This window comes from Halichoeres trimaculatus, unplaced genomic scaffold (genome assembly GCF_033239565.1).
Source record: "Halichoeres trimaculatus isolate MK-OKI-2021-1 unplaced genomic scaffold, fHalTri1.1 fHalTri1_scaffold_4, whole genome shotgun sequence".
NCBI classification, from domain to species: Eukaryota; Metazoa; Chordata; class Actinopteri; order Labriformes; family Labridae; genus Halichoeres; species Halichoeres trimaculatus.
The window spans coordinates 34,078,241-34,095,938 of NW_027437182.1; the positions used below are offsets into that span (position 1 = coordinate 34,078,241).

The 17,698-nt window shown below is 43.3% G+C and overlaps 3 protein-coding genes across 9 annotated transcripts in view; 1 reads left to right on the forward strand and 2 right to left on the reverse strand.

The window, feature by feature from the left end:
• Positions 1 to 17,698, forward strand: part of mcf2l2 (MCF.2 cell line derived transforming sequence-like 2) — a 239,912-nt gene that overhangs the window by 48,195 nt on the left and 174,019 nt on the right. The gene's annotated exons all lie outside the window — the stretch shown is intronic.
• Positions 1,381 to 10,726, reverse strand: LOC141788759 (uncharacterized). The gene is made up of 5 exons (XM_074667817.1): positions 10,642 to 10,726; positions 10,415 to 10,549; positions 10,266 to 10,328; positions 10,074 to 10,142; positions 1,381 to 9,971 (listed from the first exon to the last, which is right to left on the reverse strand). The coding sequence occupies exons 2-5, from the start codon at positions 10,484 to 10,486 to the stop codon at positions 1,692 to 1,694; spliced, it is 8,484 nt and encodes a 2,827-aa protein (XP_074523918.1). The 5' UTR covers positions 10,487 to 10,549; positions 10,642 to 10,726; the 3' UTR covers positions 1,381 to 1,691.
• LOC141788760 (uncharacterized) lies at positions 10,729 to 12,473 on the reverse strand (the record flags this gene model as incomplete). Its single annotated transcript, XM_074667818.1, has 6 exons — positions 11,996 to 12,473; positions 11,797 to 11,900; positions 11,430 to 11,702; positions 11,198 to 11,291; positions 10,963 to 11,030; positions 10,729 to 10,863 (listed from the first exon to the last, which is right to left on the reverse strand). Coding segments are annotated over exons 1-6 (801 nt in total), but the record flags the coding sequence as incomplete, so codon positions are not given.

Below are 17,698 nucleotides of genomic sequence, written 5' to 3' on the forward strand. Positions count from 1 at the left end.
AATGCACTTAACAAGGAAGATCATTTCTTCTACACCCACGTGATCAAAAACTTTTAAGTTTTCAACTAGACTACATCAACAGAATTGTTTTTAATGAACTCACATCTGGGTGACTGACTGGTCAGGGACCAAGGCAGTAAAATCTCACCCTTTCTCATCCTCACTCAGCTGACACCTTAAAGTTTGACCCACCTACATTACACTGTAAACCAGGAGAACAGTCATCACTCACCTTTGTTTTTTCACACTACATGGAATACATTTTCACTAACTATGAACAGCATGACAGACAACACTGATGTTTAGCATTATATAATTTATTTGGAAAAACTGTTTCACATTTAAATGTCTGGTTTCTTGGTCAAATGTATTTCCACATACTTTAATCGTGTCCTTACATTTTACTTGTGGCTTCTCTTTTGAAAATTAAAAAGTTACTCAACATAAAGATGAATAAAACCATAATTTTATTTTACAATTCATCCAACACTTATTAGGAATCCAGACGTTCATTCTTTCCTTGCTGTCAAACTTACATTAAGATATCTTTAATTTTTTATCATTAACTTTTTACATTTTAATGTCATGGACATAAATACTTTGACTACAGTTCATCTAAACTAATTATGCTGATGACAGAACAAATGCATGTGTTGCTGTGAATCCAAAAGTCTCTCAATGCTTCATCCACAGCTCATTGCTGACGAGGAGGTTGAAGATCACTGCAGCACCTTTCACCAGACAGTTCACCTCAGAGACACAAAGATTCATTTTAAGAACAAAATCATCTGAGCATGTGCACCGTCAGCGAAATTAACTCTAAACACAGATTTCCACGACCAGAATGTTGTTATAAGTTTCAGAGGGACAGAGAGAGAAAACATAAGACTGAAAGACACAGAGGGGAGGAGGAGACATGGAAAATGACAACAATGACAACAATGACAATAATAACGATTTCTTTTTAAAGCTGTCCTGTCCTGGCAGTCAGGCATGCAGAATGGGGAGTCTGAGCCTTGTGGTGCCAGAACAGATTTGCTCTTACTTCATGTTCACAAACAAACAGTTTTCATTTGAACTGTTGAAAGTGAACTTATGAAGATTTAACACAACTCAACTGAAACATACACTCAATAATACATATTTACACTTTAAAACATGAAGAAAGTGACAGTAGATGTGCAGCAAGCATAGACTGACAGCTAAAAACACTAACAACCATAACATGATTATCTGAAACACCTGCCTACATGATCAACAACATTTTGGAAAAAATATTAACTTTCCTCTTTCACTCAGACACATGATTATTTTATTAACTATTACATCATAATTACTATTTACATCTTTAATTACAACTACACAAAACTTACACCAAAAATACCTACAACTCTAATACCTTGCCATAAATAAATAAATATATAAATACAATACATATACAAACATAGAAAACTAGCACAATGGACCACTAAAGCCCAAATGGCGTTCGCTATGTGAGTGGGCAGACTCTGGTGTGTAGTATGTTGCGTTGTTAATGCCGTACTGCAGTTTCCTCTTTAAACACAGATAACTAATGCGAAAATACTACTGTTTGCACCATGGCAGAGTGATGTAGCGGTGTTTGACTCAGACAAAGAACTCACACTGCCACTGTGAATCCTTTGTGTGCCTCCTTTGCCAAACGAACCACACTAATCATCACCTAATCTAAAGTCTGCACTAAAAAGCTCCTCTAATTCACCTACACTAACATCTACCTGCCCCTGATCATCTTTAACTCTAAAACTACACAGAATACCTTCATGATCACTGAAGTACGTGGGCATCACTGCACATTCCACATCGTACTGTGCTGTTTTAACGTAAACATGATCAATCAAAGTCCCCTTCTCTGTGGTTTCCTGAGTTACATGCTGCATGAATCCTTTTGTTCCCATGAATTTGCAAATTGATGAGTTTTTCAAAATGTTTTCATTAAAATCTCCCATCACTACAATTGTGTTACTGATTGGATTTAACCAATCAAGTAACTTCCCCAGATTTTCTTTCAGTACTAAATTTGGGTAACATGGTGGACAATAGATCACTGCCAAAACTACCTTTACTTTTGGAAACAGGCACACCAAACACTCCAGATTCAAACCGGGTACCTGCAGAACGTCACAGTCCAATTGGTCTTCACTATATAAACCAACTCCACCATGTTCTAGCTGCTGAAGCTCTAACAATTTGGCGTGACTGCTGCTGCTGCTGTAACACACACCACGAGGACGACTGTGGAAAGTGAAACCGTCGATTTGAACACTGTCCAACGAGGACTGTACAGTGAGCCACGTTTCTGTGACAGCAATACAGTTAGGCTGTAAATGCTGCGTGCAAGACACCAGATCCACCAAGTGGCGGCTTAAACTTTGAACGTTCATCAGATACACAGAGAAACTGGGTGCATCTGATGAAGGTTTCTGCTGTCCAATCAAAAATGGAGGCATGCCCTCCAAGGCCTCCCTGATGGCGGTCTTGCTGAAAATGGCCTTCTCATTAAAATCCCTGATGATCAGTCCCGACAAAGCCCTGACTCGACTAAGTGCTACATACGCCTGCCCGGGTGCAAACACCTTCTTAAAACAAACCACAGCCTGGTCCACGGTCAAACCCTGAACTTTGTGTACCGTACACGCCCACGCTAACCTGAGAGGAAACTGAACACGCAAACCCCCCCACTTCGTCGCCTTCTCCTGCTCTGGATCAATAGCAGTAGAATCCCTGCATTCTACTGCTGCATGTACACGCTGTTTCCTCCTCTGTGAGCCAATTCTAGGATCGTCAAATTTGACATAAACTGTTTGAGGAAACTTGTCACTCACATTCTTAAACTCAATGTGAGTGACGGTGCCACATGCTCCATTGACCAGACCATCCCCGACATCTACATTCTTACAAAGCATGACGCGCGCGTTCCTCGCTAAACACAGCCGCTCCTGCAAACACGTGTCTGATGCTGCTCTATGATGCCCGGCCATCTTTTCCAATTTGCCTGTTTTGCTACTGTTTTGGTAGTCCTGAGCATCAATAGTGACATAATCAGGACACGAGGCAAAGAGCTGCTGCAGATTGTGCTCAGCCACTTGCATATTTGTCGGGAAAACGTGCAAGGCTGAGCTTTCCTCGCCGGTCTCGCGTGACTCTAAAATTTTGACGTCCGTTTCTAAAAGGGGTGTGTCCTTGGAACGCACTCTCAACCTGTTCAACAACTCAGCAAACACGCTATCCTTCTGCCTGACTACCGTTGTGAGCTCCACTACGCTAAAGTTACACCACAGATCAACCCCGATGGGACTGCTATACAGAGGCTTCCCTTTAACAGGAGGCAACTGATAGAAGTCACCAACGGCTATCACGCTCACACCGCCAAAAGGGGAAAAGTCGCCTGTCTGCCTAATCTGCCTCAACCTACCATGAACATAAGCCAGCAGAATGTGATCAACCATACTGATCTCGTCGATGATTAGAATTTGGAGGTGACCCAATTCAGCTCTGAGCGAGTTTAGTTTATCTTCACCTAAAGGGGTGTAAGGTAAACTAGCATGTGTTCCTATGCCGAATGTGTGATGAATTGTGGCTGCATTTAAATTGTATGCAGCGATGCCCGTAGGAGCAGTTAACAAAACTGTGACATCGTCTGGTTGATGACATAGTGCTGACAGAAGCCTCCCTGCCTCATACTGAATGGCCCTGATTAAATGACTTTTCCCCGTGCCTGCTCCACCTGTCACAAACACCTGCAGAGGCTCTGGGTTTTTGCCCATCACCTTCTGCAAACACCAATGTCTCACCCTGTAAAATACAGCTAACTGTGTCTCATTCAGAGATCTAACCAAACACAAGCCCTCACTACGAGACATGGTGTTTCTGTTCCTCTCTAACCTAACAACCTGTCTAGGAGCACCCATCAAATCTGGAATATTCTCTAAACCTTCAGCTAGCTGCTCTCCCTCTATCTCCTCTGCCTGCTGCTGCCTCCTCTCCTCTAAACACTCAATGCGTTCAGCTTCCTGCTCAGGACACAACTCACCCCACACATCCTCATCTACACCACCGAGCAGCTCAGCAATCTCCTGGGCTCGCTCCAAATCCGGACAGTCAAACTCAAATTTGGCCCTATTCTCCTCGACAACGGCCTGCACCGAGTGCACGGAGCCATCCCTAAACCTGACCTCTCCGTCCTCATAGAACTGACTGAAGAACTCAAAGCCCTCAGGTTTGAGCTCAGAGTCAGTTCTGTAAGGAAGGAACAACTGCAACAGACTCTGGAAATGAGCCTCCTCCTGCTTTTCTAAGTTAAAACGCATGTACCTAACCACAGCAAACTGAGATCGTGTTCTCCTCAATATGAAGCCCAAATTGTTTTTCAGTTTAATAGCATTTTCAGATTTTTCATTGCTGTAAAGAACACGATACTCAGATGCAAACGTCGCAATGCACATGTCACTAAACACATCGTCGTCGGGCCTGTTCTTAAACCTGTCCACTATGCTAGTCATCCACATGTCATCCGAGCGAAGATCATGTGATGACGCCCTCTCCTGCAAAACACTGAGAGGTAAACTCATCTTGACAATGTTGCTCCCTGTCGGCACAAAGACAACCTTTCGGGAACATTCCCTCAGATGCATGGACGTTAGCCTATACGCTGCCTCCTGGGCGCAGACGTCTCTGTTGTGTAAATATACACTCCCCAGCTTCTTCAAGCTTTCTCTAGCAGAGAGATTTCCTTCTTTGGAAGCTTCTTTTTGGGCATTGCTCAATAAAAGGCCAATTTCTCTCTCTGACTTCGTAATGTACGAAATGATATAAATGACAACTGCGTAGGCGTCAGTGACAAAGCTAAGGTCCATGTTGGCGTTCCAGCACTTCAACAACTTCTTACTGTACTGGTTCACCCAAACACTGTTTACCTCTCTCCTATACACAACCTTTGTCTTCTTCTCTAAACGCCGATACGCCTGCTCATAGATGTCCTGATTAATGCCCAAACTTGCAAACAACTCATCGACACACGCAGGAGGCACCTCATTTTCAACAGCTTTCTTAACAGCTGTTAAAATTGCCTCCGCTGTTTCTTTGGGCATCTCGTTGTCGTTGTCAAAACACTTACAGATTGGCAAGTTTTTTGAAGCAGCTCTCTCCTCTGTGCTATATGCATCTTTCCCGTCACATTTGCACTCTTTCTTGTGACAAATAAATGTCCGCTTCGTAGCTGGTTTTGGGAAATTGAAACGACATTTGCTCTTCTTTGACTTTCTACAAGTCTTAGCATGTCGTTTGGAGTGTGTTTGAACCGATGTCACAATGTCCAATAATGTGTCATCGTCAGAGGGCAACTCGCACGAGACGTATTTATCTATAAACGCAACTACCTCCTCATCTGTGTTCTTACCAATTTTGGGGGCGCCCTCGATCCAAAACAAACAGTGAACATGAGGAGAACCGCGCTGCTGAAACTCGACCCTATGAAAGTGATCGGCGATTTTGCCAATTGGTTCAGCGGGAGACATGAGAACTGCTTTCAAAAAACAATGCCATCTGTAATCAAACATCCTCGCAGCCGTTACCGGATTACGACGCAACAACTGACACCTGTCTGCCCACTTCAAATCCTCTACCGTCTGCGATCTGCCTTCCTGCCTCAGGATGCTGGTCAGCAGATTCTGCCAGCGCATATCAGCAGACGAAAAGGAACAAAACCATGTCGGGATCCCTAACTGACGAACGCAAGCCAAAACTTCCTTCTGAACAGTCTGCCAAAATGCCGGAGTCCCCCTAATTGGTCTCAGGAACTTAAACCCATCATCAAACTCTAACAAATGCTTTAAAGCCTCCTCATCCTTCAACATACCCTGAGTGATTCTCTGAGACCTCTGACCTACTTTACCCTTACGCAACGCCACAGAAACGTTCGACACTACCTGATCTAACTCCGACATATACTGCGCAAAAAATATGTACTCGACATTACGCGCAAAACGACCGTCCGCATGCATAATCCTATTGTTAAAATAACGCGTAAGCGACAGGTGAGTGGATCGCGTGTCGTGAAACGTCTTATTACCTCGAGGAAACAACACCGGGAAACATTTAGCCTCATTTGTTTGGTCAGAAAGCATCTTCACCGGACAATTTCCCTCTGCAGGCGCAACATTAACTATATCCTCAAAATACTGATCTAATGCTTCCTGACCAATATCAACAGGCATAAGACAAGTGTCCTGAAACATGCAGTGCTGCTGCCTGTCATGTAACATTTCATCTTGTATTATGTCTGAAGCTTCCTCTACATCTCCCTCAACAACCTCTGCCTGTGCTCTAACCTGATCAGCTCCCCGAGCACTAACGCCACCCTGCTCTACAACAGCCTGCTCTGAAACAGCCTCTTCCTCACTGGATTCTGCCTCTTCCCTTTCTTCATCCTCTATCCTACAAAACTCATTTACCCAGTCCTCATTAAACTCTATATCTGCATAAAGGGCATTGGTCCTCTTCAAATAATCTAGCGCCTGTCTTACACGCAAAGTATCGACAAACTGATACTCGTAATACCCTTTATAGGTCAGTTTACGCTTCAGCTTAACCTGTACTAACGACCCCTCCATACTGGACCGGGGCAACACACGCGTCGACTGCACGATGTCGGCTGGAACACATGTCACAGGTCCATGTACCCCGTTCTGCCCCCCTTTCGGCAGTGCCAACATCTTCATAAACGGTATATGCAACGCGACTAAATGCTGCTCTAAGCTATTCAAACATCCCAGTTCAGGTGGAATGGGATCCAGCTCCAGGTTATTGATCCAGCATTCAGCTGGCATCTCACCTTTACTAATCTTACCCTGACAGGAGTGACAAATCCACAGCTGACCTCTAGAAACTGCCAATTGACACTGCACAACACACTCCTCACTACACTGATGCAGGAAACACTCACTGATACACTCTGCAGCAAGTTCAGCTGTTCTGCTGGTTCTGCTGTAAGCGTCCCTATCACAACTAACGACCTGATTTCTAAACAACAACCTGTGACAAACGCAGCAGACAAAATCAGGTCCATCTTTAACCTGCTCTAAAAACTGATTCATAACAAAACCAAAGTCTTTTGACTGCTCTAACCTCTGTTTCCTGCTCAGCCTAACACGACCAATAACCCGCTGCCTATGCTCTAAACTACCATACTGACTTTTACTTGCCTTTCTACTTCTGTTTTTAACTTTCTCTCTATGCTCAACACAACCTTGATATTGTACCCTACTGCTGACTTTAACCCTCTCTCTGTGCTCAGGGTTCTCTTTATACTTCCCTACACTCATTCCTTTAACCTTTTCTCTGTGCTCAGGGTTCTCTTTATACTTCCCTACACTCATTCCTTTAACCCTCTCTCTGTGCTCAGGGTTCTCTTTATACTTCCCTACACTCATTCCTTTAACCCTCTCTCTGTGCTCAGGGTTCTCTTTATACTTCCCTACACTCATTCCTCTAACCCTCTCTCTGTGCTCAGGGTTCTCTTTATACTTCCCTACACTCATTCCTTTAACCTTCTCTCTGTGTGACTTATCTTCACTGTACTTTTCAACACTCTTTGACTTTTTCTGCTCTCTAAAAATCACATTATCCTGATATGTCTCTCTTAACCTCTTCAAACGTCTCTCCCTAAGCAACTTATTTTCTTTCTTCTGACTCCACTCCCTACGGTTTATGTACTGCGATTTAACAAACCACACACCTGGCTCTGCACACTCTTCATCATCTTCATCTAAACCTAGATCTGAAAATTCCATCGCATCACTGGACCAAAGTGCTGGTTCCTCCCTACCAACACCACCTTCCTGACATCTAGCCCTAAAGCTGTAACCTGAAACCTGACTGACTTTACAATAACCATAACAACTCTGCAGTCCAGGCTCATAAACACAATCTACACTCTCAAAATGGCGCCCTGAGATATTCTCTAAATAAATGCACTCTGCCGACAAACAACTATCGCTACAGCTGTACTTGAGCCAACGTCCATCATAAAACGTACAAATGCTAATGCCTAACATATCTGCTGTAGCCTGAATTTCCACCTCTGAGGCCCAAGAATTAACACTTGCCATCCTGGACTGCTGAATGTACTCTGACACTGAAGAGTACTCACTCCTAATCAGACTACAATAATGACTAGCGTTTCTCTGGAGATGTTTGCAAACGGCAAGCCTTACCCTACGATGGTGCTTCTGAGAACCACTCACAGCCTGAGAGATGGCTCTGAAGAAGCAGTTACCATCGGCCACGATCCTCTCATTCCTACATGGAACCCCTAACAAACCAACACGCGTGGACGCCGGTCCACCGATCTTCACAAACTCTAAGTTAAAACTACTGCACACAGCCTTGCAGACATCTACACTGAGAGGACGGAAGACTAACTCTGCATTTTTAATGGTATCTACAAACTCTACATCTAAATTAGTCTCGCCAACATCAAAGCGCTTGGATTTCTTTGACACACGAGGGCCAGAAGCAATCCTACGCTTCTCTGCTGCTGAGACACTGCTAACTTCGGTAGCTAAAGACGCCGCTGACAACGCTGGACTGGCATCAAGACTAACACAAACCTCATGCTCGCAACTGCCTTCAGAAACCACATCACTGAACCTTCCCTCACTGACTACACTAGACTCTGGTGTTGGAGCAGCGTTCACCTCAGTGACCCGCCTCTCCACAGAAACACCAGACAGCACCGGACTGACATCTGCATAAGCACTAAGACCAAGCGGAGGGAAATCTTCATCATACCTAAAACGAAAGCCGGATCGCCCTGATTTCTTGGACCAACAAGTGTCAGAAGAAATGCCCCACTTACTGCCACCAGTAACGCTCGGTCCTGCCGGTGAGCCACCGCTCAACACACTGGCATAAGACCGCAAAGAAACGCCTGACAGTGCTGGACTAACATCTGAACTGACACAACGCTCAGACACAACGCTACACTCTGGTGCTGGAGCAGCAGTCACCCCTGTGACCCTACCCTCCACAGAAACACCAGGCAGCACTGGACTTGCACCCACATGGACAGTGATGCCACACAGTTCAAAGAGCTTCTCCCTCGAACTGAGACTGTCGGCCAAGTGACAGATGTAGTGGTGCAGGTCATCCAGGCACGCAAAATGCAAAACCACGCTTGTACCGTTAAAGTGTAACAAGCCCTCGTTACCCCGTGAGTGACTGTCCACCACAGCGAACCGTCCATCCTCACAGATGATGGCAGAAGTGTTGCCACACATCGTCAGAAGACATGTGCGGTACTGACCGAAGAGCCTGTTTAGTCCGTCACGCAAACTGATGAACACACCGCTGTCGATGTGTTCACCCTCGGTCACGCCGACATCCCCGAACGCTGAGTCGCCAAAAACAAAGCGAACTACCGCATCATCGATCATCAACCGCTGAGGCAAATCTGGGACAGAGAGCAGATTTGTCACGTGGTTGAAGATGCCTCGATCGCGCAAATTACTGTACAACTCGTCGCCGCAAATCACCGCGCTATCAAGCTGACGTCTGTCCCAGGAAAAAACACTGCTCAGCGTGTGTTTGGCTAAGCTGACCAAAGCTATAGCCATACACTGCTGTCCTCCGTATAAAAAGCGCTCGTCAGCCTGATGAAACGACCCGCGCACAACCCTGACTGGCCCCCCAGCTCTGCTAGCCTCTGCTGCTACATCACTACTGTCACAATCTAACCCAGCATCAGAAACACAAGCAGAAGAAAAAAAGTGGTCCTTAGCTTTGCTGATCTTCCGTGGCCTCTGGGTTCCCTCGGCGACAGCGGGGCACGGCGCAGCCACCTCCTCCGCGACGACCTGCAGCACCTCGGACTCCAGCGATGTCTCCTCCACGACGACCTCCGGGACCACGGACTCCTGGGCTGCTGCCTCCGCCTGACACAAATCAAAAATTCAGTTTAACTGCATGACAAACCAGGCGGAAAAATGCAGGTGTAAAAACAATAAGTCACATAATATGTTTAGACAAAAACGCACCTGGCGCTGGACCGGACTGGGGCCGGAGGCAGACACGGTCTCCTGGGCAGGTGAAGGTGTTGCCGCCACCTATAAAGAACAGGAAAACATGGAAAAAAAAAAAAAAAGATCAAGATGCAACTCTTATCAAAACATATATCACACCGCATTGGTCACTCTTCAAAACCAGCAAAAAATAAAATAAAAACACACCTGCCGCTTTCCTCCACTGCGCTTCCTGGCAACACCTCGTGGCCGACGCTTCGCACGCGAAGCCTAGAGGAAGAAAAACAAACCTTTATAACAGCTGTTTACCACTTGTGTTATCAACTATTTGGTCATATGGCTTGTGTGCACTTTACCTGGCCAGCTGGTGGCTCAGCGATGCAGCCGGAGCCAGAAGAAGGACTGACCTTCTCCATAGCATCCAACATGTCACCGCTGAACCACACAGGGTTGGGCGGGATGACAGGCCGAACCACAGCAGGTGTTCCGGCCTTCAAAACAAAAAACAAACATTGTTTTAAAAAAAACTTCACATGCAGGCTTTGCACAAACTTCTACACACTCAATCAGAAAAACACTTTACCTTGTCCTCCTTTCCAACCACAGTCCACTCCCAGGGGTCGCTGTGACGGGTCACGGGGAGGTGTCCTGTCACAACTAGCCTGGGAGACACCGTGGCACGCGGCGATGTCCGGCGGGACACCGCGGGCGTGGGCGAGGGCGGACGCTGGGTCAGCTGCTGGACAGCAGCGTTCCACAGCAGATCCACCAGCACAGGGGTCCCATCAGTGTCGCTGAGGTGCACCTGAAAAACAGTCAGACACAGCAGACATTTCACCTTGTTAGTTGGATGTTTTCTTTAGCGTCACATAAAGTGTCTTGTAAAAATTAGGACAATACTTACGCCGTCGGGGCACCACAGCTCCAACCGATGGAGGGGGAGGTGCTCAGCCACAGACACGTAAGGGAAACCTGAAACAAGTGTCACAAACCACACACAAAAAAATACTTAAATACTTGAAGTAAACATTAACGCATGCATTTACATGTGAGTGTTCATCCATGCATGCAGTCACAGTTTTTTAGCACATATGAAATTCTCAAATCTCAGATTTTGCAGAAAAACTATTGAAACGTACCCATGCGTGCTGCGACTCGGTGGAATTCCTGACGCAGCGCCAACTGCAGGCCCGGGTGGATGTTCAGGCGTGGAGGGAAGTCCAGCACGAACACCTTACAGAAAAAAACCTTTGTCAGCAGATCGCATTCATTTCTCTAAAACAAGTGCATGACAATACAAAGGCTGCTCACACCAGCTTTGCTGACACAAAACCAAACGGTTGGCAACAAAAACTTGAAACAAACACACACCTTGGGCCAGCGGCTGGCGATGGAGGTCAGGAGAGCACCGAAGTCCAACGCTGCCTCGCCAACAGTCCGGCTGGCCGTGAGGTTGTTGCTCGGGGCGAGCACGCAGACGGCGTCGGGGGTCCACGGGACGTCTGCGTGCAGGGCCTCTGTCCTCAGCTCGGCTGCCGATGCACCTGGAACAGACAGAAAAGCAAAGGACAGAGAACCTACCGGCATGGGCACGAAGCCGTCCACCATGGCCCGGAGGTGGGAGTCTCCAACGACGAACACCAGCTGCAACAACACACACGTTGTTTTAGAACAGACAAACCTACCAACAGACACCTTACTCGCTGCAATTTTTCAATAAATAAAACAAAAATCGTACCTTCTGGTCCGGACGATGCGCTGGAGTGACCAACTTGCAGCTGCGGTGGGTCAGTGCAGAGGTTGGCCATCTCCGCGTTCGGTGGCGGTACCCGGTACCGCGCCCTGTAAAGGACATTGAAGTTTGTCAGAACATCATTAAGGGACATTACATCCAAACTATATCAGTAAACATTCTGAAATGAAAGTTTGACACATACGAGCAACGAACTCGGGGACAGGCTCGAGGGCAGTCCAGGGGTGGTCCTCTGCCCTCTTCCTCTTCAAGGCCAACGCCCTCCGATGGCCTTTCGCTCTTGGCATCTGAACAGGAAGAGGAAGAAACATTTTTGAGTCCACGCTCACAGAGAAAACACCAGTCAATCTGTGCCAATCATACTCACAAGGCTTCACATAGCAACGCTTCACCTAACATTACAATGTAGAAATGTTTTAACTCACCTTGGCTGAGGGCAAGTGTGTGTGTGTCTGTGTGTGTGAGTGTGTGTGTCTGCTTGAGTGGATGTGTATAAAATCAATTAAAGTGCGTGCAGATTAGCAGTTAGTCTAGGTGTGTGTCGGTTTAAAGAGATGTATGAGTGTCAAGATGTGTGTGTCCTGGAACAGAAGATCGCAGAAATGCAGCAGTCGTAGTCTCCAAAGCACAGGTGAGCACAGGAAGGTAAATCGCACAGCCAAGGAATCTGCAAATCAATACCATTTAAGAGTAATCAAGATAATTGTGGGAGGGAAAAAAAGCAACAAAAAAATGCATGCAAATCCAATCTACACATTAAGATCATGCCAGGAATGCCACATCTTCAGAAGACCTGGACAATCACTTTGATCACTCAAACATAATGAATCTTTAACCCTGACAAAATGCAGGTAACCTCTGGCCTGCTAACCAGGATAGATACACAACTGATTAACAGTTTAAACTAAAATGTACAACATTGGAAGACAAACCTCACACACTCTCACACAACAATAAGTCTTTTCTCTCAGCATTACCCAAAAAAGGAGCAAAATGCTACAGCTAACGTGGCTAACAAGGAGCTTAAACACAGGGAAAAAGGCCATAGCAGCGTAGCTATATCTAAAAACTTAAAACACATATCACACCAAGAAATAATCTTCAAAATGTTTTCAAAATGCCCAAAAAGAGCACAGGAGAGTACAGGAGAGCACACAGCTAGGGAATCTTCAAATCGATACTACTGAGCGGTAATCAAGATTATTTTAGGAAAAAAGCAATCAAAAATGCATGCACATGTAATCTACACATTTAGATCATGCCAGGAATGCCACAAAACACATCTTTTGAAGACCCAAACAATCACTTTAATCACTCACACATTATGGATCTTTAACCCTCACAAAATGCCAGTTTGCTCTGGCCTGCTAACCAGGACAAATACACAGCTGATCAACAGCTTAAACTAAGATGAACAAAATTGGAAGACAAACCTCACACACACTCTCAAACAATATGTATTTTTTTATCAGAAATACCCAAAAAGAGAAAGAGCTACATAATGTGGCTAACAAACAGCTAACACAGGAAAAAAGGCCCACACTGCGTAGCTATATCTACAACCTTAAAGCACATATCACACCAAGTAAGTCATCAAATGTATTCAAAATGTATTTAAAATGCACCAGAAAAGCAAAGGAGAGTACAGTTGAGCACACAGCTAAGGAATCTGCAAATCAATTCAATTTAAGAGTAATCAAGATCATTGTAGGAGAATAAAAATTCATCAAAAATGCATGCACATCTAATCTACACATTAAAAGCATGCCAGGAATGCCACAAAACACAACATTAAAGGTCCCAAACAATTAATTTCATCACTCACACATTATTGATCTTCAACCCTCACAAAATGCCAGTTTGCTCTGGCCTGCTTACCAGGACACACACATAACTGATAAACAGCTTAAACTTGAAAAAATTTGGAAGACAAACCCAACACACACTCTCGCACAACAATAAGTCTTTTCTCTCAGCATTACCCAAAAAAGGAGCAAAAAGCCACACAATGCAGCCAAAAAAGTAGCCAACACAAGGAAAAAGGCCGACACAGCGTAGCTATATCTACAACCTTAAAGCACATATCACACCAAGTAAAAGTTTTTCAACATATATTTAAAATGCACCAAAAAAAAGCACAGGAGAGCAAAGGAGCACACAGCCAAGGAATTTGCAAATTTATACCATTTAAAAGCAATCAAGAAAATTGTTGGGGGAAAAAGCCACAAAAAATGCACTCAAATCTTATCTACACATTTAGAACATGCCAGGAATGCCACAAAACACAACATTAAAGGATCCAAACAATCACTTTTATCGCTCACACATTATGGATCTTTAACCCTCACAAAATGCCAGTTTGCTCTGGCCTGCTTACCAGGACACACACACAATTGATTAACAGCTTAAACTAGGATGAACAAGCCACGTAATGTGGCTAATAATTAGCTTTCACAGAAAAAAAGGCCAACATAGTAGAGCTATATCTACAACCTGAAAGCACGTATCACACCAAGTAATAATCTTGAAAATGAATTCAAAATGCACCAAAAAGCACAATAGAGCATAAAATCACACAGCCAAGGAATTTGCAAATCACTACCATTTAAAAGTAAGCAAGATTATAGTGGGAGAATAAAAAGCCACAAAAAAATGCATGCAAATCTAATCTACACATTTAGATCATGCCAGGAATGCCAAAAAAAAACAACATTAAAGCACCCAATTAATCACTTTAATCACTCACACATAATGGATCTTTAACCCTTACAAAATGCCTGTGAGCTCTGGCCTGCTAACCAGGACAGATACACAACTAGTTAACAGCTTAAACTAGGATGAACAAGCTACATAATTTCGCTAACAAGTAGCTATCACAGGGAAAAAGGCTGGCGTGGAATAGCTATATCTAAAACCTAAAGCACATATCACACCAAGTAATAACCTTCAACATATAATTAAAATGCACCAAATGCACAGGAGAGTACTGAAAAGCACACAGCTAGGGAATCTTCAAATCAATTCCATTTAAGCGTAAGCAAGATTATAGTAGGAGAAAAAGCCATCAAAAATACATGCACATGTAATCTACACATTTAAAGCATGCCAGGAATGCCACAAAACACAAATTTAAAAGTCCCAAACAATTACTTTAATCACTCACACATTATGGATCTATAACCCTCACAATATGCCACTTAGCTCTGGCCTGCTAACCAGGACAGATACACAACTGATCAACAACTTGGACAAACAACAACATAGGCAGACAAACCTCACACACACAATAAGTCTTTTCTCTCAGCTAATCCACTAAGGAGCAAAAAGCTACAGCTAACATGGCTAACAAGTAGCTTTCACAGAAAAAAAAGGCTGACGCAGCATAGCTATATCTAAAACCTTAAAGCACATATCACACCAAGTAATATTCTTCAAAATGAATTCAAGATGCACCAAAAAAGCTCAGGAGAGTACAGTAGAGCGTACAGCTAAGGAATCTTCAAATGATACCATTAAAGAGTAATCAAGATTATTGTCAGAGAATAATTAGTGATCAAAAATGCCAATTTAATTGACACATTAAGATCATGCCAGGAATGCCACAAAACACAACTTTAAAAGTCCTAAACAATCACTTTAATCACTCACACATCATGGATCAAAACTTCAACAAAATGCCAGCAAGCTCTGGCCTGCTGACCAGGAGAGATACACATCTGATCAACAGCTCAAGTTAAGATTTAAAACAAAGGCAGACAAACCTCACACACACAATCACACAATAAGTCTTTTCTCTCAGCATGACCCAAACAAGGAGCAAAAGCTCCAGCTAACGTGGCTAACAAGAAGCTAACACAGGGAAAAAGGCAGACGCATCATAGCTTTGTCTCAAACCTAAAAGCACACATCACACTTGGTAATAATATTCAATATGTATTCAAAATGCCCCAATAAAAAACACAGAAGAGCATAAGATCACACAGCTAAGAAATTTGCAAATCAATACCATTTAAGAGTAATCAAGATTATAGTAGAAGAAAAAAAGCCATCAAAAAATGCATGTACATGTAATCAATATGTATCTTTTATCAGAATTACCCAAAAAAAGAGCAAAAATATAAAGGTAACATGGCTAACAAGTAGTTTTCACAGAAAAAAAAAAAGTCTGACACAGCGCAGCTATATCTATAACCTTAAAGCACATATCACACCAAGTAATAACCTTCAAAATGCACCAAAAAAAAAAAAAAACACAGGACAGTATAAGATCACACAGCAAAGAAATTTTCAAATCAATACTATTTCAGAGTAATCAAGATTATTGTGAGGAATAAAAAGTCAAAAAAATGCATGCAAATGTAATCTACACATTTAGATCATGCCAGGAATGCCACAAAGCACAACTTTAAAGGACCCAAACAATCACTTCAATCACTCACACATTATGGATCTTAAACCCTCACAAAATGCTAGTCAGCTCTCGCCTGCTACCCAGGACGGCTACACAACTGATCAACAGCTCAAATTTAGATTTTAAAAAAAGGCAGAAAAACCTCAAACACACACTCACACAATAAGTCTTTTCTCTCAGCATGACCCAAAAAAGGAGCAAAAACTACAGCTAACGTGGGTAACAAGTAGCTATCACAAAAAAAAAAGGCTGACGCAGCATAGCTATATCTAAAACCTTAAGGCACATATCACACCAAGTAATAACCTTCAACATATATTTAAAATGCACCAAAAAGCACAGGAGAGTACTGAAGAGCACACAGCTAAGGAATCTCCAAATCAATTCCATTTAAGCGTAAGCAAGATTATAGTAGGAGAAAAAGCCATCAAAAATACATGCACATGTAATCTACACATTTAAAGCATGCCAGGAATGCCACAAAACACAAATTTAAAAGTCCCAAACAATTACTTTAATCACTCACACATTATGGATCTATAACCCTCACAATATGCCACTTAGCTCTGGCCTGCTAACCAGGACAGATACACAACTGATCAACAACTTGGACAAACAACAACATAGGCAGACAAACCTCACACACACAATAAGTCTTTTCTCTCAGCTAATCCACTAAGGAGCAAAAAGCTACAGCTAACATGGCTAACAAGTAGCTTTCACAGAAAAAAAAGGCTGACGCAGCAAAGCTATATCTAAAACCTTAAAGCACATATCACACCAAGTAATATTCTTCAAAATGAATTCAAGATGCACCAAAAAAGCTCAGGAGAGTACAGTAGAGCGTACAGCTAAGGAATCTTCAAATGATACCATTAAAGAGTAATCAAGATTATTGTCAGAGAATAATTAGTGATCAAAAATGCCAATTTAATTGACACATTAAGATCATGCCAGGAATGCCACAAAACACAACTTTAAAAGTCCTAAACAATCACTTTAATCACTCACACATCATGGATCAAAACTTCAACAAAATGCCAGCAAGCTCTGGCCTGCTGACCAGGAGAGATACACATCTGATCAACAGCTCAAGTTAAGATTTAAAACAAAGGCAGACAAACCTCACACACACAATCACACAATAAGTCTTTTCTCTCAGCATGACCCAAACAAGGAGCAAAAGCTCCAGCTAACGTGGCTAACAAGAAGCTAACACAGGGAAAAAGGCAGACGCATCATAGCTTTGTCTCAAACCTAAAAGCACACATCACACTTGGTAATAATATTCAATATGTATTCAAAATGCCCCAATAAAAAACACAGAAGAGCATAAGATCACACAGCTAAGAAATTTGCAAATCAATACCATTTAAGAGTAATCAAGATTATAGTAGAAGAAAAAAAGCCATCAAAAAATGCATGTACATGTAATCAATATGTATCTTTTATCAGAATTACCCCAAAAAAGAGCAA